Source organism: Polyodon spathula, chromosome 1 (assembly GCF_017654505.1).
Source record: "Polyodon spathula isolate WHYD16114869_AA chromosome 1, ASM1765450v1, whole genome shotgun sequence".
Taxonomy (NCBI): domain Eukaryota; kingdom Metazoa; phylum Chordata; class Actinopteri; order Acipenseriformes; family Polyodontidae; genus Polyodon; species Polyodon spathula.
The window spans coordinates 46,140,175-46,164,429 of NC_054534.1; the positions used below are offsets into that span (position 1 = coordinate 46,140,175).

At 39.3% G+C, this 24,255-nt stretch overlaps 1 protein-coding gene across 4 annotated transcripts in view; it reads right to left on the reverse strand.

Moving 5' to 3' along the window:
- Positions 1–1,042: 1,042 nt before the first annotated feature.
- LOC121319297 (complexin-1-like) overlaps positions 1,043–24,255 on the reverse strand; it is a 74,383-nt gene continuing 51,170 nt past the window's right edge. For all 4 annotated transcript variants that reach the window (XM_041256605.1, XM_041256585.1, XM_041256577.1 and 1 more), the window contains exons 3-4: positions 22,617–22,792; positions 1,043–1,396 (exon numbers count right to left, since the gene is read on the reverse strand). In XM_041256605.1, the coding sequence (XP_041112539.1) occupies positions 1,199–1,396; positions 22,617–22,792 (374 nt within the window). In that variant the 3' untranslated portion in view covers positions 1,043–1,198. The remainder of the gene's footprint in view (positions 1,397–22,616; positions 22,793–24,255) is intronic.

A 24,255-nucleotide genomic window follows, 5' to 3' on the forward strand; every position in this document is an offset into this window, starting at 1 on the left:
TAGTTATTCTCTGCAGTGTAATTAATACATTACTATAACAATTATATTTTGTCACTCCATTGAGAATATGCTCCTTTATTTATTACTGGTGAGTTAAATTGCTAACAATAATCACAAATCTTATTGTACTAGAAAGAATACTGTAACCACCAAAGCCATACAATCTATTCGTTTGCTTTAGCTGAACACAGCAATAATGAAGATTGTCTGTTAGTGCCCATTTTGGGAGTTCCCCTTAGTTTATCAATAGATACAGGACAACTTAAAATATTTTACCATTGTCACTGTCTGATACTGTAGAGTGAGCTTAGATAAAAAGATGACAATAAAAGTTATCTAGCTACCAGTGAAGCACCGTATTTAAATTGAAGCAATAGAAAACAAATTAATAAAAAATTGAGTCCTCCAGTTTCTGGAACTATTAGGTCTTTACAAGAGTTCTTTCCTAATTATCCACACTGTCATTTTATTTTCAAGACATAAAAAAATTGCTGAAGACATTCAAAAAGTAAACCACTACAGTAGAGAGTCAGTTATCCAAACTAATTGGCACTGATTCTAATGACCGGTTTATGTTCCATGCTAGTTAATGTAATGTAGAGGAAACATTTTTTTTATATTCCACGAGATAACAAAATCAAACAGAATGCCAGAATTATTGCTTTAATCCTTTATGCAATTCACCGAAAATCAGTTGTACAGATATTCACAATGACTTGAACATTGGCATGCTTGAAAATAAATTTTAAATGAGTTGTTATTCCAATATACTGCATACGTTCTTGCATTTTTACTATAATGTAATATAATGTTACATTTAGTGTTCATGGGGTGTATTAGGAAATATGTTTCTAAATACAATTTAATTAGCACTGTAGGATAGATAAATGATTACAATAACAACAACACTTATACAACAACATGATATGACTGTGATCTTTTCTTCAAAGGTAAAAGTATGGCTTATACTCTTAGAGGTTTTTTTTAAAGAATGTTATTTATTTATTTATTTATTTATTTATTTTGTTTAAACCAGAGACTATTTACACACACGCACACAGATACACAAACAAAACAAAACAAACAAAAATAAAACAAACAAAAAAAAAAAACAGGTGGATCATGTTGTTCTAAATCTCCTATGGAGAATATATTTGCCTTATAAACAAAAGGTAACAATCTAATAGCTTTAGCCCTGTTACTTTTTGAACATGTCTTGGAGGGGACCGGGAAGATATTTCATGACAGTGTCTAGAATGCTTTCATCCTCCTCCTCTTCTTCAGTGCCACAGCCTGCAGGTATAGCCTTCTTTGGGCGGGTAAGACTCCCCTCTGCTGCCACTTCCATGGCTGCCTGAGCTTCAGCTTCTTTTTCTTCTCTCTTCTTAATACCGTACTGAAAGATAGAATTAGAGAAATGTTACAATTTGTATAACATATACTTTAAAATGGCTCTTCTAGTAGCCATTATTCAGCATGCATATTGGCCCCAAAATGTTGCACAACTGGCAGTCTCACTTATGCAGGAACCAAAACTCACAGATGAGTTCAGGTCAGGACTGGGGTGCTATCAGCGCTGTGAAAATAAGTTATAATGGATGTAGAATGAAACACTTAAAACAATAGGAACAGCAAAATATTTCCTGTATAATATACTACTTTTCTGAAATATTTCCGTAATTTCATAAATATTTTTTTTTTAAAACAGTATATGCAGATTACAATGCTTGTTTGAAACTTTCAGCTGTATACTTCCTTTGAAAAAAAAAATATATCAAGGGACTCTAAACTAAAAAGAATGAACTGTAATGCATAGTCATTTTCTGAACAGTGTAAGATTCTACTCTCGTCCGGTGCTGCTTTGATGGGTTAGCTTTTCTAACCAAGAGTTTCTTGTCAGTTGATTATTACCTGTGAATTAGTGTTTCAGATGGAGAGACACCGATTTTAAAAAGCAGGCAGACGTGCGCTGTAAACACTATATCAATGTTAGAAAGTCTAGTTGAAAGCGATTAGAAAATCAGTCATGTTGCAGACCAACGTTTACACTGGGACTCTGTTAGCTCCTGTTAGAATTGTTCACTGGAAGATAGTATATGTAACTTGCTATGATGTATCTAATGGGGATCCAAAGTGGAGGAAATGTGATTCTAGAATCTAACATTGAACAACACACAAAAAAAAAAAAAAAAAAAAGTTTAAAAAATGGCAGCCTATCAAATACTTTTACCATGAGGGAAAACTGGAGGTAGGTGAAGAAATGTATAAATGAGAACAGTAAAAAATGTGATACATACAGTATAGGAGATGTCTGATATTTAGAGGACACTACATACAGTATAGGAGAGGTCTGATATTTGGGGGACACTACATACAGTATAGGAGATGTCTGATATTTGGGGGACACTACATACAGTATAGGAGAAGTCTGATATTTGGGGGATGCTATACATACAGTATAGGAGATGTCTGATATTTGGGGGACACTACATACAGTATAGGAGAAGTCTGATATTTGGGGGACACTACATACAGTATAGGAGAAGTCTGATATTTGGGGGATGCTATACATACAGTATAGGAGATGTCTCATATTTGGGAGACATTGTTCAATTGTAGAATGGATTGTAGGCTATGGTTGGACCCAATAGCAGCCTCAGTGTGATATTAGAATGAGATGATTAAGTTTTACAGTTTTATAGTACATGTGAAATCTTTGCATTAAAAGCATATATATACCTGGCCAGGCTCTAGATGGACACCCCCTAATTCTACTAATCTAGCGTTTCCATTATTTGGTTGATTGTCTTTGATTTAATTAATCTCTGATATATACACTACCCTGTTTTCTGGAAAATACAGCTGCATGGTTTAGTATTTTTTACTACTGCTCCTCAAGGGTCACAAGCATGAAGACCATGCCAAATTACTTGTAAATTACTACTGATTGTATTTATTTGCCTCACTACTGTAAATCCTCAGAAATCAGAAAAGAAACACACTTACTTTGGCAATATGGAATGTAATAGAATCAAAACATTTGAAGCATTAACAATATATAATATTAATTAGACTGATATGTGTTTCACAGATTGAACTAGATTACAATACAGCATCAGACAGCTATATAAATTATTCCTTATACTTGGCTAATTTATTATTATATTTTACACACATTTTGCAAGGTAATCCAATAGTATATATTCTGTTTTACATTTATTAATAAAATATTTCCAAAACAGTTTAATGCAGTTTTCCACCCTGAATGGACTGACATGCAGCAGTTTAATATCCAACCCCAGCTTTTGTCTTACTGTTAGGAAGTCAAGTTTAATAGTTTACCTGTCAAATATAATACACCCACACAATCTTCTATACTGAGACATATCGTTTTTTGCTGCAAGCCGATGAATTCACACATAAGCTACTGCTTTCTAAAATAAGCCATTTCAAAAATGTTTTACAAATAGAATAAGGTAGGTGTAATATGTTACTGATGTTGTTTTTTGCAATTCAAATCTACAAGGTTTGAATCAAAAACATAAATTGAAATCCAGCGAAAATACATACCAGCTATGTTTTTACATATCACCTATATACATAAAGAATACAGTGCATTGCTTGGGAATGACATGTGACTGTGACAGAGACAAAATGCTTCTTGGTGATAAATCTCCTCCCGACCTGTGAGGGCGCTGGACTGGATGGCCAGACAATTCATTCCCAGGGTTAGGCTGAAGTCGACCATCTAGAAAGGAGGCGGAGCTACGGTACACTAAATCATCAACCCAGAAGGGAAACGATGTGGCAGCCACGGATTGGAGGACCGGTTGCAATGGTTAACCAAGGGGGCTTGATTGTTGGTATATAAGGGGACATAGCGAGGTGATCTGTTCCTTTGTTATGGTTAATGTTAATTTCATCAGTATTTTGTTTTTTGTCCTTGTCTTGAGCACTGCATCACCCCTACACCTGCGCACTACAAACCACTTTGCCACACAGACAAATGGGCAGTACAACACATTCAAACCTTCAGCCCAACCCTCATGTGCATAGCACATTTTACAAATAAGATGCTTTTTCAAAAGGTGATATATAATCAATGCTTAAATTGCAACAATGCTGTAAGTCTTTTACTACCCTGAAGTAAAGCATTCTAGCAGGGAGAAAACTAGGTGGTTTTAAATTCTAATACCTTCTGAAAATAGGGTCTTTCAATATATGTATCACACCATTTACTCAATATGTTACATGTATGATAATGTCTTCTCACCAACTGCGGTTTGTTTTAATATTTACAGTTTCTTAGATGAGTTCAAAGTTCTCTTAGCTTTCCATCTCCACCTGTGGCACAGATACCTACAGTTTGGGCCCTCATTTTAACTCCCTCTCAACCAATCAAAGTGTGATACATGACTCATGCATGGAAAATAAGCAATTGAAAAAATTACCACAAACACAAACCAAATGAGAAAAATAAAAATATTAAAACAAACAGCAACCATATGGGGTCCAGAAGGACACCTTACCTTTCAGTACAGCTGAATGCTTACATTTTTATTCTCCCTGTAGTGTACATCTTGTCTGATCCTCAGCTACTTACAAGGCATTTCTCTAGCTGCCATGCATACCAAAACAAAATACCAAATTGTCCTTCAGCTGTGCAAGCTTTTTTTTGGTCTTCTGACCAAAATGGTTGCAGCTTTGTTTTTGTATTCAGCAATCAGGAAGGGGTTTCCCATTATCAGAATACTTGCTATTGTCGGTTCATGTGGTTGGTAATTAACCTTACGGCTTACAAGTGAGGCATTTAAAATAGGCCTCCACCTGGCTTAACCAGCCTTTGGTGAGAGTGTAACCAAAAGAGAAGAACCAGCAAAGCCACTTGCACTATAACACATACTACTATGCAATACTGTATGTTTGAGAATAATTGCTTTTGTCAGTTCAAGGGGATGGTAATTAACATTATGACTGCCACTCAAATATAATGTATGTGTTCCTGCTGTGCCAGTCTTTATATTCGGTACTCTAGCCAATAAACTTGCCTGCACTAGGAAGAAAATACATTAGCTTCCACACTGATGTGTGTTATACTTCGATATTTGACCAAAAAAAAAAGTTCCAGAGTCACTGATGTTACAAAACAGAAAAGATGCCATCCGACCATCAAATCCACACACAATCTCCAATACAACCTATCTTCCAGTAAACTGGATCTGGCTTTGTGAGTGTGCAGAAAAAGCAGGACTGAACCCCATCTGTATGCATGAGGAAAGTGAGAATCAACTTTGTGCTAGAGGGACACAGAGACGACAGATATCCAGTCAAGTGTATTGCTTGATGCAAATGCACAGAAGTGTAAAATGAAAGCCAGCCCTTCCAAATGGAATGACCTTCACTACTGTACCTAAGCCAACCATGGAGAATTGTCATTGCTCAGCTGATAAATCTGTGTTGGGGAGGAGGGGTGCGGCGACGACATATCATTTTTCGGGGGGAGGCTCAATGATCGCAAAAAGTCTACATCTGTTGTAGGTCAGAGCCAGTTTCATTGAAAGTAGAGTGTCCCAAATGTCAAATCTAGTTCAGGGTTTGGGAGCACAGCAATTGGCTGTTTTGCTTTTTTTCCTTACTGTCCAGTAAGGCTAATAGCAAATCCCAGCACAGTCTAATGATAATACATAGGCTGTCAGCTAATTTCCTTAACTATGATGCTGAAAATAAGTCTTGTGAGTCAGGGGTCTAAAAATACAGGAGGGCATTACAATTAAGGTGAAGAAATACATATTATAAATTAATTTCAGGAAGTAATGGATGTAGTTTTAAAAGGCCAACAGCTTTTTAAAGAATGGCAAACATGATTTCAACTGCAGGCAGACAGTATTGCAATTTAAACTTATAAACACTACTGGAATTTTGACTATTTATATTATAAAAAGTTTGGTTTTGGTGGTGTAAACGGTACATTTAAAGTTGCATTTACTGTGATTCCACATACTCAATAAATTCCCCGCTTCAGTGCATGATTAAATTATTATTCCTAAAAAATGGTATGAACCTTTGGTACCACAGTGGCAATATTTTTTTCATAAGCATAGTATTAGTAGAAACCTGTGTATTTTGGGGGGTGGAGCTGGGGTTCCTCCCATGTGTCATACGGTTCTGATGCGTTCCTCATGTGCTGCCATCCTTTCTGCCTTGCGATGGCTTTGGTATACTTTCCCATAAGGTTCCCTTTCAAAGGAATGACAACCATTACTGAATGGGAAGAGCCCTCTCTGACCGCCAATCACTGAGCATATATAAAAAAGCTGCCCTATCAGGGCCCTGCTGCGAGGGGGAAGTCCTTCCCACCTCCTGCTAAAGAGGGAAGTCCTCAAGGTAGCATATCGCCATTTTCTCTCTGACTTACTGAGACAGGTCACAGGTCACAGGTCATTCCTTTGTGCTTTGTTTGTCCAAATTTGGCTGATTTGTCGGTATAATGCAATCAAATTTAATTTCATCCACGGTAAAATCACGCTTTCAAGCATTATTGAGAGTGCTCCTGCCTAATTCTCGTGTCAGTTTACTGACTAGAGCTGGTTTCGACCACTCTTTTGAGATTGGTAAGCGGCCATTACTCTCTTTCACTACACAAGGCACAGTGTAGTTTGCTATACGGGTTGGGAGCTTTTGTGGTGCTGTAAGGAGACCCCGCGGGCCCGCAGTGTCATCCTCTACACCGATTTAATAGGCCACAGCGAACCGCCCCCCCAAAAAAAAAAAAAAAAAAAACAGCTCGGGCCTTGTAGCCCTTTTCAAGCCTCAGGACTTTCCTAGCGTGGCTGCGCTTGCCCTTGGCGCCCACGCAGACTGAATCGGCTACACAGCCTGGCAACGACCGTGCTTCTACCCACCGACTTCAGGCTTGAACCAGAGCCTACCCGGCCCCGAGTGACTCGGCACCGGTGTGACCATCTTTGGCGCCGTCTACAACCCGGCAATGACTGCGCTCCCCATCGGCACCGACCTCGCCGCCAACTGACTCGGCACCAACCACTCTTCACTGACAGCGCTGCTCTACTACGCCATCCCTGGCCCCGATTGACTTGGCGCCAGTGTGACTATCTTTGGTGCCGTCTACAACCTAGCACCGACCACGCTCCCCTACGGCACCGTTTGACTCGGCACCAGTGTGACCACCTTCAGCGCCATCTACAGCCCAGGATCGACCGCACCGACCTCGACGAAGACTAACTCGGCACCGACCGTTCGGCATTGACCACGCTCTCTCTCGGCACCGACCTCGGCATCGATAGACGCGGTACCGACTCATCGGGGTCAGACGTGTCTGACCCAGCCACAGCCATAGGGCAAGCCACAACAGGGGGTTCCTTTCCGCCCCTGCCACATGTATCACAAAGGGAAGAGTTCCGGGCACTCATGCAGCATGCAGCTGCAGCCACGGACATTCCCTGGAGACCGAGGCCGGGGCATAAGAAAGACCCACCCCCTCTCAAGAACAAGGGAGACCGCTCCTGATAGGCCCCAGCTGCCACCAACCCCCCTCACAACTGGACTGACCAAAGGCAATGACCCATGGCAAGGCGGCACCCAGGACTCCCTGGTGCTATCAACAATGAGACACGGATAAGCTCTACAATTCCGCTTAGGTCCGCCACCCTTCAAGGGTGTGCTCCTGCAGGAGATCGCCAATCAGAAGAACGCTGTGTGCTTGGTAGATGCGAGCGATGCCCTCAGCAGCTTTTACTCCAGGTACTTCCTGGTGCCCAAGAGAGACGGCGGTTTCAGACCTATTCTGGACCTCAGCATCCTCAATTTGTTCCTCAAACAGAGGAAGTTCAATATGTTGACAGCACAGCGTATCCTCCAGTCCATCCAACCGGGCGACTGGTTCACATCGACTCACGTGCAAGATGCCTACTTCCATGTCCCGATCCATCCCGCGCACAGAAAATATCTGCGCTTCACCTTTCAAGGCAACACGTACGAATTCTGCGAACTGCCATTTTGCCTCTCGCTGGCGTCCTGCACATTTTCAAAGTGCATGGATGCAGCACTGTCTCCACTCAGGCTGCGGGGTATTCAAATCCTAAATTATCTGGACGATTGGCGAGTTTGCACACATTCCAAAGCATGTGCAGAGGCACACACAAAACAGGTCATAGATCATGTGACGAAGTTAAGGCTCTCGATACACCAACAGAACAGCAACTTTGTACTGCCTCAGTCCACAGTGCTCCTGGGGATCAAACTGAACTCTGTGTGCATGCTTGCCTCACTGTCAGAAGACAGGATTGGGTCATTGGAGGGCACACGTTCTCCTACAGGTCAAAATATATCAAAGGTTGTTGGAGCTGATGGCAGCTGCCTCAAGAATCCTTCCACTAGGGCTGCTGAGAATGCCCGAGATCGGTACCGGCTGGTGCGAGTGTCCAGACAATGCCGGAAGACACTGGAGTGGTGGCTCCATCCTGGCAATCTGCGCCTCGGATCTCCCCTCGGTTCCCCTCACAGAAGGGAAGTGGTCACTACAGACGCCTGTAGCCTGGGCTGGGGAGCAGTCTGGAATGGGAGAGGAATAAGAAGTCAGTGAAAGGGACAATGGCAGCAAGCGCACATAAATGCCCAAGAGCTGCAAGCAGTGAACTTGGCGTTATCTCATTTTCACCAGCAGTTAGTACACAGACATGTGCTGGTCTTGACGGACAATACCACAGTGGTAGCCTACATAAACCACCAAGGCGGTCTACACTCGCCAGGCCTTCACCAAGCAGCGCACAGACTCCTGTCCTAGACACACAGAAACTTGCCTGTGTGGACAAGAAGGCAGCAGACCTCCTGTCCAGAAGAGCTCCAGACAGCTCGGAATGGAGACAGTGGTGAAACAGATTTGGGAGAGGTTTCGTACTGCACGAGATGACCTCTTTGCCACAGCCGAGTCCACTCATTGCCCCCTATGGTTCTCCATGGAAAGAGACGGGGGCCCCCTGGGAGTAGACGTGCTAGCTCACCCCTGGCCACAGGGGCTTTTGAATGCGTTCCCTCCGCTACCATTATTACCCCTGACACTAGAGAGGATCAGGGTGGAGAAAGAACAGGTTTCGCTGGTTGCACCCAGATGGCCAAGACGCCCCTGGTTTGCTCGCCTCTCCGACATGTTGTTGGGTCAGCCGTTGGCAGCTCCTGCTGCGGAAGGACCACCTGAGCCAAGAGAAGGGGCTATTATGATACCCAAACCCAGCTCAGCTCCAACTCTGGGTCTGGCCATTGAACGGAGCTGTCTAGTCAGACGAGGTTTGCCAAATGCAGTAGTAGAAACACTACAGTCTGCTAGGGCACCGAGCACTAGAGCCCAAATGGAAAGTTTTCCAAGACTGGTGCATTTCCGAAGGTCACGATCCTGTGACCTGCCCTATTGAGACTATATTAACCTTCTTACAACACCTGTTTGACACAGGAAAATAAGCGTCCACTTTGAAGGTATACCTGGCAACAATATCAGTGTGCCACGACAAAATTGACTCAGTGTCTCCTGGGGCACATTTCCTGGCATTGCAATTATTAAAGGGGCTCGGAGGCTTCGTCCTCCCATGAAATGTTTGGTCCACAAGTGGGATCTAGAACTGGTACTGCGGGTCCTTATGGGTCCCCCATTCAAGCCCATGGCGTCAGCAGAACTGCACCCTGTTTCCCTGAAGGTGGCGTTTTTAATAGCCATTACGTCTGCCAGACGAGTAAGTGAGCTTCATGCAGTGTCCATCGATGACACATGTATGGCTTTCACTGGAAATGATTTGCGGATAATATTAAGAACAAATCCAGCCTTTTTGCCAAAGGTGGTATCTTCATTCCATATTAACCAACCAGTGGTTTTGGAAACTTTCAGACCTCTCCCACACGAGTCAGAGGAGGTCCGTAGACAGCATACGCTTTGCCCAGCTCGGGCTCTGAGCTGTTACCTGGATAGGATGGCATCCTGGAGACAGTCCAACCAGCTGTTTGTCTATATGGGTCCCGCTCTAGAGGTCAGGCCCTATCGAAGCAAAGTCTAGCGCACTTGGTGGCTGATGCTACACGCTTGGTGTATGAACAGACGGACTCGTCCTTACCAGGGGACATTACGGCCCATTCTACCAGGGGCCAGGCAACTTCGTGGGCTTTCCTTCATGGTGCCTCCTTAGATAAACTATGCAATGCTGCTACATGGACAGGTAGTCAGACATTTGCACGTTTTTACCGCCTTGATGTTGCAAACCGGGAGAGACTCTCTCTGGCAGCATGTCCTTAGGCATCATGTGGGCTCTGAGGCTATCGCCGTGAGGCTGTACTGTTGGTAATCTGGAGCCACGAGAGCTTTGGTACAGCTTCCCATTTGGTAATTGTTGTCATTCCTTGAAAGGGAACGTTAGGTTATTACCATAACCCTGGTTCCCTGAAAGAGAATGACAACCATTACCCTTCGAGGTCGTGTCCCCGGGTGACTTCTGATTTCGAAAGAAAATCGCGATATGCTACTATGAGGATGTACCTCTTCAGCAGGAGGTGGGAGGGACTTCCCCCTCACAGCAGGGCCCTAATAGGGCAGTTTTTTTTTATATTTGCTCAGTGATTGACGGTCAGAGAGGGCTCTTCCCATTCGGTAATGGTTGTCATTCTCTTTCAGGGAACCAGGGTTATGGAAATAACCTAACGTTACTTACTGTAACCCTGGCTAAACTGGACATGTTTGTCCGACATAAGGAGGTGTCAGGTTTAAAAACAATACAATAAAATCGCACACACATACGTATATAGCGCTCAATGCATTTTAAATGTAAACCATTGCACTGACATAATACTAATGTGTTTTGCATAGACTGCACATTACATTATTTAAAAATATTAATCCTTTAAGGATACTAAAGGGGCTTCTAGGACCACGATTGTGTAAATACGATAAAAAAAAGCACTTTGTTTTGATGACTTACAGGGCCATTGTACTTTGCAGTCCAGGCTTGAAACACATATCAATAGACAGGGGAGGGACTGCACGCAGTAACCCCCTTACTGCGTGCTTTGTACACCTGCTGTATTCACTAACCAGTGGCGGGCAACTTAGCGAGTGGGGAAAAAAAAAAAAAAACGTGCGGAAAAGTACTGCATTTGAGTCATTTAAATATAATGAATAATGTAAATGTGTGGAAATGTATGCAGATTACGTCACAAAATACCACGACGGAGGTATTTGATATGCAAACCATATTCATTTAAGGGCTCTAACTTTACTAGATACCTCAGCATGTGTTAAAAGTACCGCTTATTGAAACAAGGCGGCATCACAGAATCAGCAGAAGAGTTGCACAGGAGAGCAAGAAGAAGAGTCAGGGAGAGAGTATTTCGGACAAGGCAGACGTTACTAGAGCTGTGTGAGGAGCAGGTAATTACTAGGTACAGATAGAGCACAGATCATACTAGGCTTATATGTAGGGCCCCAGAAAATTCACAATATCACGAATTTCACAGAAATCCTGTATCGGACTGCCTACCATGAAAATATGCATTTTTTTTTTTTTTACACAGCGTCAATGCTGTGCATTTGGTTACTACGGCAATGGAGTCAAACAAATACCAGCTTCATGATTGGTGAACTCGTCATTCTGTACAGACATAACATGCAAGTCAGAAGCAGGAAGTTTAAAATGGTTGTTGAAATGATGATTTATTAGCTTGCAGTGTATGATTAACATAAAAAATGCAGACACTGACTAATCAAAAAAAGTGACATTAATTTCAACAGAAGATTGTGTTCAGAGTTATGAAAAGGGGACATTGCATGCAGATGGTGGGATTCTGTTTTGCTCAACTTGTAATCTTGAACCTACTGCTCGCTTAGTAGATATACTGCATTTTGACCACACAGTAGGTCAGGATATCATTAAGACTCGTGTGAAGAATGGCATTGATTTCATCTTTGTGTCTGCCTTTCTAGTAGACAATGTAACAGGAAGAAATACTCACTGCTTACATCTATGCTTAGTTGTATATGCTTTTTTTATTATTATTTTTTTTTAAGTTGATAGGCTCCAGTGGCATATATGATGTCATATCATGTACTAATAATTTGACGGTATCTGTGGTTTTAAAACTTAACATAAAAAATAATTTCTGTTTTTATAAAGAAAAACAAAAAATCTTTGGTTTTGACATTTTCAATATTTTGGGATTAAAGGCAGCAAAATAGGCTATGGAAATTACACAGTCATTGTAATTAATGTGTCAACATATACTTTAAAGGTTTAACTCGAAAATGTTGCTGAAAATGTCATTCAAGATTTAAAGTAATTATTTTGTCTGCTTGTTACTTTTTTTTGCAGCCAACACAGACCATTTTAATGACTCTTGTTTCCAGCAAGAGTTTGTTTCATTTTTAAAGATTGTTTCAATAGTGACTCGAGTTCCAATGTTCCAATGTACTCGTACATCCTCAGACAGTCCGGGATATATGAAGATTATGAGGCAGGTGTATATGCAACAGTTTCAGCTATGTTAATATATTTATATAATCACCATGTACTTGTGATATTGATATAGTTGCCTGCCTTATGAACTAATGCATCTGTTATCTGGTGACCCCAGCTCTGTCTCCTTTGGCTCTTTGAAAAGACCCTGTTGCATAAAATCCCAAGGCCATTAATATTTTCACATGCACAGGTAATGTATGGCTTCTGGCTGTCAGACTTTCAAAGTCATTTTTTAGTACCTCGCACAAATCGAACATTGCGGCCTGATCTAATCTGAACAGTTGCATGATGTCCTTGTCAGGAAGGTTGAATATATTTATGCATGGCCTATAAATACCACTTTGCAAATGTTGTCTGACATTTTATTGTTGTTCACAGTGCAGTGATGCTGGCTCCTGGTGCAAAGGGTGAACTTCATGCTCCTCATTTATTACAGCATTAGAGACAGTGCCAGCAATAGCGACAGCATTACCCATACATGTTACAACACCAGCACTCAAATCCATGTTTAGAGGGACGGGGACGGGTGTAGCCTTGCACCAGCACCCAATAAATAGGTGGGGCTAAGATCACTAAACACCGTGTGTGAATAGGTGAAGAAATATTTTATCCACTTCTTTAATATTTTTATATATATATATATATATATATATATATATATATATATATATATATATATATATATATATATATATATATAAAACCTGTATCAGTGTTTAAAATAAAGGAAGGACATTTTTTGCAAAAATCTTAGTTAATGCATCAGTTATGATTGCAATTAAAATGACAAAAGCACGGAAATGCGATGATAACCATAACTCTGCATTCCCTCCAACCCCCTTATAAGCAGTGGAAGGGGCAAGGCAACACAAGCAACCACTGACAGCCATCATCAGTTAAGACTAACAACATACAACTCTGCAGATAACACAAGAGACATCCACCATCATGGTCCACTAGGTGTACGAGGTCAACAGCCATGCCAGTGTGTTGGGGGTGTATATTCCACTGCCATGATTAATGTCTAGTGTGGCATCCACACGTTTGATGTGCGTCAGTTTGTTGGGTGGAGGGTGGGGAACTGCATGCAGGGCAACATGAGGGGAAGTGTATTTGTATGGTAAATTTGAGAGTTTTTCAGTGTTATACTGGATCAGCAACAGAGCCGAATGGCCTCCTCTCATTTGTAACCTTTCTATTTTGTGTTCTTAACACTGCAACTGATATGGTGCAATGGTACTGCAGTGGATTATCACAGTGTATCTGATTGCATTCTGTTGAATTCTACTCAATTATCAGATCCTCTACTTTGTTTGTATCCATTTTTATAGCAGCTGCTACAAAAAAAGCACAACATAATTGTACCGTATGTCAACTCTTTTAATCAATTGGCAAATATATGTATTGGTTAATAGGTGTATTGTATTTATTAACTAGTTTATAAATAGCAAACTAGCTTAATAGTCAGGGATCCTAGGACTCCATTTGCTGGAGAATAACATGGAAAAACGTGGATTTTCTGTTTTCGAAGATATTTTAGTTTTACATTAGGGGGAGGACAAAAACATGCAAGGCTTTATTTGTTTTTCTGATAAAAATTAACACAGGCAATGCTTTAAATTTACATAAACATACCTGTCTAATAAAACTGCTTCCAATATTCAAGTTCAGTTTACTTCAGTATTCAGATCTGTTCAAAGATGCCGAAAACCGGGTCAACGAGTTTGAATGCAAGGAAACATAAACAAGATGAGGCCAAAACAGTAGGGCCAACAAAAACACTTAAACTGCCAAAGAACAGTGTGAAACAATTGTTTCAGATTTTGTCAAAATGTGTGTAAAAGCTGACATCCCTTTGTACAAAGGATGGTAGCCACTGGGTTTCAATGTGAGCACTGCTACTGGCCTATGTGAAATGCATGGATGATCTTGGACCATTTTCTACTGAGATAGGTGGCTACTTATTCATACTCATACCTTCACAAATGGCACCATTTCAATATAAATATTTATATCATGTTTAAGCCATGTTGCACATACTTAAATTCATGCTTAAACCACATTGACAGCCCATGACTGGTACAATACATGGTCGTACAGCTCAGCTGGAAACAATCATGGAATACAATGGTACCATGCTTTGGAAAAGTTTTGTTTTGTAAACTGACTAAAAACTGCTGTGAATTATTTTTGTAAATAATATGATGTATACAGTATTTATAGAGGGGCTTGCTAAAGAATAAGTAGCAGGGTTCCAAAAAATAGTATTATAGATCCCAACGTGTTGCTACATTTTACACTGTAACTTTAAAGTCTGTTTCAAAGCTCTATTCAAAATATCCGCTGTAGAGCGTTTAAAAAAAAAAAAATTGCTCAGACTTTTCTGTTCTGTACCACATCATGGATCATTATTGCTGTGCTATCTGTTTGACAATGTGGGCAATAATCCTAACACTATCAGTGCACTAGAGTGGACATTTTGAAAAGAGCTTTGAAAGAGAGCCTTAAGTTATAAGTGTAAAAAGTTGTCAGGACGTTAACAATGAAAATAAAAATGACAGGTACGTTATTTATCAACATAATTGTACATTGTTTCAACATAACGCTATATTTTTCAGAAACCTGCTACTTACTCTTTAAGTAAGCATTGCAACTGCTCAAATCTTGCACTAGATCAGATGTTTAAACTTTCTGGCTGAAAGAGACATACTCATTACGTAGGAGTTCTTCCAAGAAAAAAAAAAAAAACATCTAACAGTAGCAATTACACTAAGACACTGTTTTCATTAGTTCTCAATAGCTAATGTTTATAACACAATATAAATGTTGCTGTATTTTGACTGTGCATTTTTGCTGCATTTGGCTGTTTCTCTTTAAGACTACAGATTGCCCCTGCAGTCTTTTCAAACCCAATAAAAATCTCAAATGGGATACTTCAAGAGATACATTATGAAGCTCAATGAGCTATGTACTGTATGGTTCAAGTCATCAGTTGGACAGCCCTGTTGGACAATGCTAACCAGATGACAATAACAATCATTTAAAAAGGTAAAAGATCAGTACAAAACATAAATTGTGTTTTTTAAGCAATTTACACTTTAGCTTTCATGATAGTTTATGTCTTAGCTGTGATTAACTGACTTTTAGAAATATATTGAAAACACAAAGCCAAAATAAACAGGTTGGGCTACCTCTTCTAAAATAAAGTCTATAGGTTACTGCATCTTGATATAACATTTTTGTACAAAAAGAAATTGTTTTCTTTGTCTATGGAAACAAAAATCACATCATAGAAACAAAACACTTAAATATGGAGACTAAGCAACTAAAACAAAATGGTCTCCTAACCTTCACTACCGAAGTAAGAAAGGTCAATAATGAGAGGTGTATTCCCCAGTGCTTGACATGGTGATTGACGTGCCATTAGTAATGCCGACAAAAATAGATTGAAAAGGTCAGTTTTCCCTCTGTTCTGACAGGAAATGACATTTAAACTTAGCCTTCAAATGTATATGATATAAAAATTCAGATCCCTAACTTAATGCAAAGCAATGAATCTGATCAAAAAGGGTTCAGCTAGGTCGTTAGAAACTCAAATACATGTCTATTTTCTCTGCTCCAAGTCTTTGCTTTCCATCTCATTTCAGGGTACGTGAAATAAAATGTGAATGGGCTCGAATCAGTTAGGACGACCCCGAGTGAAAAAGTTTAGATCTGGGTCATTCAACCATTCTGATGCAATTTGATGTCTTCTTTATGGAAAAAAAAAATGTTAAGCTTGAAAATATAGATTACTGCCAAAACAAGGGTTTCTGAATAGTACATTATGATAAATTACCCTTTAAAATATATTTAAAAAAACCATGGCGATAACAGGATTAAACATACAATATATCCATTTTTCATGACACTATGATTTGTAAATATTAAATAATGGACTGGCTCTGGCAACAGGAATTTAAGATTTCAGGTTTGTAACTCACTGTAAAGGCTGCAGTGAACAAAAAGATTATTTTAAGCACTTTTTTGAAGTTAAAATGCATTAGTCTGCCACTACAGCAATACATAAGGGAGAAACAATGATTCAGCACTTATAGTAAGTATAGTGGTTTATGCCACTTAAAAGATTTCTTCCTAATTGCTAACTGTTCAATAATGAGATTCAATTGATTAGTCATTTGGTAATTGGCTTTTCTAGATTGAATATGTTTGTGTATCAGTCACTTTGCTGGTGTGCCATCATGAGTACCTCAGAGTCTGAAATCCCAGAGTCTGAAATCCCATTTACACAGACAACATTTTCTGTTGTAAGTGAAGATAGCAATGAGGAGTTTGTTTTAGATCTAGAACATGAAAGTGACATTTGAAAAATAAAAATAATTAAAAAAACAAATTAGAAAGTGTTAAGTACTGAATGTTTTGCTGAACCTAAAACTTATGAAGACCTAAATATCCTTGCCAGAGATCGGTTTAGGAAAGTACTTGAGCAAAAAGTAGATGGGCTGTGAAGCTGTTTGAAGCATGGTTGAAAGAAAGAAATTGAAAAGCTGAGTTTAGATCTGACGTCTGTGTAAGTAGTGGAAATTTACTAAGTATGGACATTGCTGTCATACAGCCTTAGTTGTTTTAAATGATCCAGAATTTGAACATTTTCGAAGTGTTCTTGAAGGGAAAATGAGAGCTTTGGCTAAATCAGGCGTGGGTTTGCATAAAAGAAAAGAAAAGGTTATTTCTGAAGCCCAGGAAGAAATTTAATGGAAAATGGGACTTTTCTGATCTGATACACCTGAAAACCTGCTGAATACTCTAGTTTGGCATACATTTTGCTATGAGGGTCAGGCAAGAGGATCAAATCTAAGAGTTGAAGTTAGTAATCAGTTTTAGTTGAGCAAGGACTCATTTGTATGTTTTTTTTTAAATATAATGAGGACGTAACTAAGACAAACAGATGTGGTCTACAGCATAGAAAACTGGAGGGCAACCATGTTATTGCATATGAGAAAAGTAGCAGCTCCGACAGATGTGTGGTGTGACTATGAAAAATACATGAGTCTATGGTATGTGTGTTTGTTTTTTAGTTTATAACTTGCTTTTATTATAAAACTACTTTAATTACTGTTGCACTGCAGCTATTACATTGTCACACAAGTTCTGTTTAAGATGTAAACATGAAGCGCTGTGTATAAAAGGCTTGTTTGGAGCTCATTCTTAGAGTATGTAGACTGCAGTCCTGTCTCTCCGACATTGCTAAACATTGCCTTGTTTACATTGCATGCTGTTCTCCAAGTTTAATAAAGCATTACTATTAAACTGATCACAAAGACTCACACCAGTGAGCCACTGTGACAGAGATCGAATGACGCTTAGTGTTACACCTCCTTCCTGACCTGTGAGGGCACTAGAAAAAAGGAACAGAGTAACAAGCAAATGGCAAGACAATTTATTCCGTAGGGTAGGTGGAAGTTGGCCATTTAGGAAGGGGGTGGAGCTACAGCACCCAAGCTCACTGACCCGGACAGCAGACGGCGTGGCATCCGAGGATTGGAGGCGCGGATGCGCTCGTTAACCTAGGGGTCATGGGCAAGGGTATAAATAGGGGGGCATAGCTTCAGTGATCTGTTCCTTTGCAGATGGTTAGTAAACAAACCCAAAAGGAGCCCATACATTTGTGAAATAGAAACCGTGAGTGTTCTGTGTAGTCGTCTGTCTCGTAACACTATTTGTTTTGTGTCGTTTGTCTTTAAAGAACACTCGCACGATCCGGAGCTGTAGCTGCAGGCCAGCATTAACCCAGACAGCAACAATCACTTTTCATTTTGGAACTGTCTTTTCACCACAAGCACTTATCACGCACTGTAGGAACTGTGTCTGTGTTTGTGTTCTGTGTGGGTGAGGAAAGACGGGACTTTTTTGGTTGCGGGTCAAACCCGTGGGATTACAAACAGGAGTGAAAAACGCCGCTGTACCACTTCCATCATTATTGTTTGCAGGTTTTGCCATAACGCTCTGGAAATTATAATCATTAATAAAGACCCTTGTACCTGTAAATCATTCGTCTGTGTGATTAATCCGCACTGCACTGCACTCACCTGCACGTATTCACCACTTTGTCACAGCCACTTAACACAGGTGTGTTCAATTTTGAGTTATCATCCTTTTTCTACAGTACATGGTATCTTTTCCTGGCTCTGAGCTTGTGTAGAGCTTGCCTTGACATTCCTAACTGCCTGGCATTGAACAGATGTTACATATTTGGTTGGTTATATTATACTATAGCATTATTCTCAATAAGATTCCAGCAATATTTTAGTTTTACAGCAGGTAAAGGAGTATTTGAGAAAATGTGGCATGTGCAAAGTTTCTTTTTATATAATTTAATACTTATTCATTTAGCCTGAATCAATGTATCAATTATATTATATATTGTGACAGGAAGAGAAGGAATCTGCACTGTAAATCTCCTTCCCAACCAGAAAGGGCACTGTGTAAAGGGGGTTGTACATTTTCCCAAAGACAGGCTGACTCGACAGCAGGTGGTAACTGAAAGTCGGCCATTTTGGGGCAAACGCATAGCTATGAAATTGCTGGACAACTCCATTGTGGCTAGCTGTGGGACAGGTGGCAATTAGATAAATCCTGGCGCTGGGCTGATCACAGGGAGGAGGTTGGCAGTACAAAGGGAACACAGTTACCTGAGACGTGATTCACAGCCGGAGCATGTGTGTATGTATGTTTTGTTTGTTATTGTTTGTATTTGTCTTATTGCAGAGTGACAATGAGCCAGCACTTACTCCCAGATCACTCCTCACTGCACAGCACAGCTCAGTACAGACAAAGAGCACCACTTTTCCCCAGGACTTTCGCCATATTGGCTTCCCTTATACCATTGATGGTATATGGGCGACGTGTTGATTTATTCGTGATAATTTAATGAATATGGATGTTTTTGGGAGATGAATACTGTTTGGAAATTCACTTCTTCACTGCACCACTCATCATCCTGCCACATATGTTATCACCAGTAATGTTTTATTTATCTTTCTAGTGAAAGTAACAAACACCTGCTTCAATATAGTTACTTCCTCCAGGGAATACAACTTTCTGCAAGCTATTCTACTAGTCTCCAGTATTTCATTGACACTCTAGAGCCCCTTTCAAACTGGCATGCTCTACACAGGTCAGAACCTATCCATGTCAAGACCCTTTCACACTGCATTTGATAAAACAGGATAGACCTGGGTGACAGATGCAAGTGCACAATACATGTGTAAATGCCCCGGAAGCAACTTGTTATTGACACTTTGTGACAGAGACAGAATGATTCTTGGTGATAAATCTCCCTCCCGACCTGTGAGGGTGCTGCTGTGTAAAAGGAACAGAGTGCCCTGACAGACAGACAATTCATTCCCAGGGGCGGAGCTATGGTAGACCAAGTCATCAACCTGGAATGGAAACCATGTGGCAGCCGCGGATTGGAGGAACGGTTGCAATTGTTAACCAAGGGGGCATGATTGACACTACATAAGGGGACGTAGCTAGGTGATCTGTTCCTTTGTATGGTTAAATGCTGAACCAGAAGGAGAAACACATTGTTATCGTGCTTTGTTTGTTTTGTTTTATCTAAAATCTACTTGTTTGTTCTTATTAGACAGCTAACACGATCTAAAGCTGTCGCTACAGGACAGCACTAAACCCTGACAACACTGCATCTTTGTTCATGATGAATTGTATTTCAATGCGAGCACTATGGCACTCACTTTGTGATAGTGTGTGTCTTTGTGTGTGTCTTACTGTCTTCATCACTGCAACTTGTGTATTATTATTTCGGGACTGCTACCCGCTGTTTTGCCAGCGCAATACACATAGGTGTGTATTGCCTGGGTTATTCTTTGTGGTCACCAGACCAGGACTATAAAGAGAAATAAAACCTGTTTGGACCGTGAACTTTGTCGTTTGTCTGCTGTTCCACAATCACATTTTAAAGGTAATTTTTTAAAATTTTATTTTATATGAAGCTACTCTACTTGAAGAAAATGAATCAATTTCTCATTGCAGATGAGTAAATGCTAACTTCCAATTTAGTGCATTCAGATTTCTGTTTCATGAAGCAACAGTTTAAAACATGCCAGGAAAAGCAGCCTTGAAGGAAAGCCAAAGCAGAATTGTAGTTATTGAATGTGTTTTATTATTATTTTCTCTTGAAAAATATTTAATTAAAAAACTCTGAAAATAAGGTGATATCGAAGAAGTGATGGCAGTCCATTAGTCAAAATGTACTGGAATAGCTCTATGTAATTAAAAAAATTATCAGAGTTAAGACTCCCTCATGAACCATCAATCAATGAAAATGTTGTGGATAGAAAAAACAGCCAACCAAGCAGGACCTATTTTGTCTACCATGATTGAAATGGACTTGCAACAGGAAAATGTCCTCTAAGTTTTGAATACTTAAACAAAAGTTTGTGTGCTAAATATCGCAGGTATGTCAATGTTTTTGTTTTAGTTTTTGTAGATTTTTTTTTTTTTCCTTACAAACAAATTTGCTAAGGAAAGGAGTTCAATATTGTTTCAGGATGACAATCACAGATAACCTTTAATCCTTACACTTGTTTTACATAATTATTTTTGGTATTCTGGATTACAATAATGACAAATGAAACAATATACCTGCAAGCAGCATATTTTTTATTTGTTAATAATATCTGGAAATAACTTACTCATCTATTAAATTTAGTGTACTGCTGGCTCCATCAGAAATAAATCACTGAAATGGTATTATACCTCTCCCTTAGGAATCTATCTGGAGTACAGATGAATCATGTTTGAAAATATCTCAAAAACATTGAGTGAACATATTTAAAGTGCAAGGTTTGTCTTCTTATGCAGCTGCCCTGTTTTTCTTCTATATGAACTATGACTATGAAGTCTCGGTACAATAATATGAAGAAAGTGTTATGTGCCATGAATGGAATGTAATAATTTGCTGTTGAAAGGTCATATTTTTAAGCAGCATTAACATTAATATTTTTCAATGTAGAGTACCATCCTATACACATTTAGTATTTTTTTCGACGTACCATATGAGCCTATTTTTAAAAGGACATTTATTGTCAATTTTCCTCATTTAGACCCTTTACTTACGAAATATATTGTTATCCCTGAATAGATAATCTTCTCTTTAATAATATGCAAAATACTGTAATCAGAAAGACATCTCACAAGTAGAATAGTACCCTGAAATGTTCTCCTTATTCTAGGTAAGCAGTATAACTGGGGATGGGGAGATTGTTGCTGGATAACCTCACGCAGACTACTTGCTCACTAAAAAGCTTGGTATATTTGAGTAGATAATTGTCTCCTCTTTAAACATGTTTTAATAAACAATCAGTCTCAAGTTCAGTGGTACTCTAAATATGAGTAATTTACTAACAATGCTGGATGACTAGGTGGAGCATTTGTCCTTAGCCAGAGAGAAAATGTTGTACCCAGCCATTCCACATTGACAGTACATATATCATATTTGCGGAAGCAGGAGTTGTCTGGTTAAAATGTTGCTGATATGCAGAGATAAACCAGCAACTAAGCTTTCCATACAAAGGGTTATAACAACTACATAAAAGAGAAGACATTTGGAGGTGCATTTTAAGATTAATAAAGGAACATTCCGCTTAAATCCTTCTGTGTTCCTCTTCACACAGAGAAATACATAAATAAATAATTTAGCTTCCTTGCAAGTGCTTACTATTTTGGTATATACATATACAAATACTGCAATGTAAACCAACTGTCATACCATGCCAAGCTTTCTTACAGCATACTTTGACCAGTCTGAAAAACAAGTACAATTTGGCCTCTAAACACACCTATATATCCACTTGGATGTGTTACAATACATGTGTGCTTTGACCCACACATTTGACCTTTTAATGGCTGTTCATAAGCAGCAATATCAGGACATGAGCTGCAAGGTAATAACGTTGATACAACCTTTGCTTTCCCAATGGGAGTAGCAAATATAAATAAGCCTATTTTAAAAATGCATTCCATAATGTATGTACAGTATAAACTTACTGTGGTAAACTGTAGCAAGAAGAAACTTGTCCTTACCTTATCCCGAATGCCTTGCCGCATTGTTTCCCTTTCGGCTTCCATTTTTTGATATTTCGCCTTCCTTTCCTCTTCTTCCTGCCGAAGGGCTTCTTGTCTTTCTTCCTCCTTCTTTTCAGCATCAGGATCTTTCTCTTCATCACCCCCCAGCATCTTTCCCATGTCTTTGGTAGCCCCTATAGAACAAATAAAGCAATATAAATATAGAGTTGCAGTGTTGCAGCAACGTTTACACAGATAGTTAAGAAGGTCTCAGTGCAAAAGCATCTCAAACTTCTGAATCTCTCCAAACCCCAACACATAACTGTATGTTTGATCAGTGCCCATAACGAGAGCACTTTTCATGGTACTGTTTCTCTATGTGTCAATGGCCAGAAACCAGAATTTGATTTAATTAAATATAAAGCTTGAAACCGTGTGCAATGAATAAGGAAGCACATAACAACCAAGTCCCATTAACCTTGATTAGAGAAATCTCACTAGATTTCATATTTGTAGTATAACGTTAACAAGTTAAAAACTTAGATATTATTTCAGAATTATATTATTAATCACAGTTTTAAATTCGTAAAACATATGTTAGCTATGGCCTTCAATATCATTATATATGTACAGTACTGTATTTGTAATCAATCAGTATTTGATAGCCCTGTTTCTGAAACTAAAGACACAACACAAATACAGGAAAACACTCTAGAAACCATTGTTTCTGATATATCTATTGACTGCACAAAAGTATTTTCTTCAAGATTAAATCAATGTCCATGCAATTTGGTAGGGAAATGCTTAGCCAACTAGTCTAAAGCAGCCATGCAATTTTTATCTGGAATATAAGAAGTTTGTCAGTCTTTTGTTTTGCTAGGACAGCCACAAAATTAAATAGGCAGCACTAGACTGTGTGCACAAGAAGCAGTGTACTAGGCCAACAATAGATCCAACTATCACTTTGCCAGGAGATGATTGATAATAATGATCTTCAAAAACATAAACATGAAAAGCCAGGAGATAATTTAAAAAAAATAAAAAATAACAACCACAAAGCACTCATGGCCTAATTATAGCCTAAGCTGAGTGAAGCATGATGTCTGCCCTTATAGTGTATACTTTTGGCATAAAAATAGCAAACGGGTTAGTTTGTAATTGTCTTTCTTTATCTTTCTATGATTGTAACTTAGTAAGGCTATACATGCCTTGGTATACACAGGGACCAGATGTGACAGTTTTCAACAGCAGATGCCTTACATTTCTCGTCCATACAGAAGTAGAAATCAGGATCTGGGGCAAATTCACTGACTCAGAAAAATGTAATTCAGACTTTCCTGATAGACCTGAATATCATCCTTAAAGTGTACTAGCATTCAAAATAGAAACGTACATGTTTTGACAATGCAATATGCAGTGGTGGGAACATGTGACTTCATTCACTGCCAACAAATTATCACATTGTACATGTTATAACAGCATTGTTTTACACAAGTAAGTGATATACAAGGTGTTGATAGAATTAACAATTAAAAATCTTGCTGGAAATTAATCAGCTGCCTGAAGTAACAAATATCCACTCACAAAGTGCCAAAGCCTATAGAAGTACCCAGTGAAACCTAACTGTAATTGCAGAGGCACATCAAGAATGAAAGAA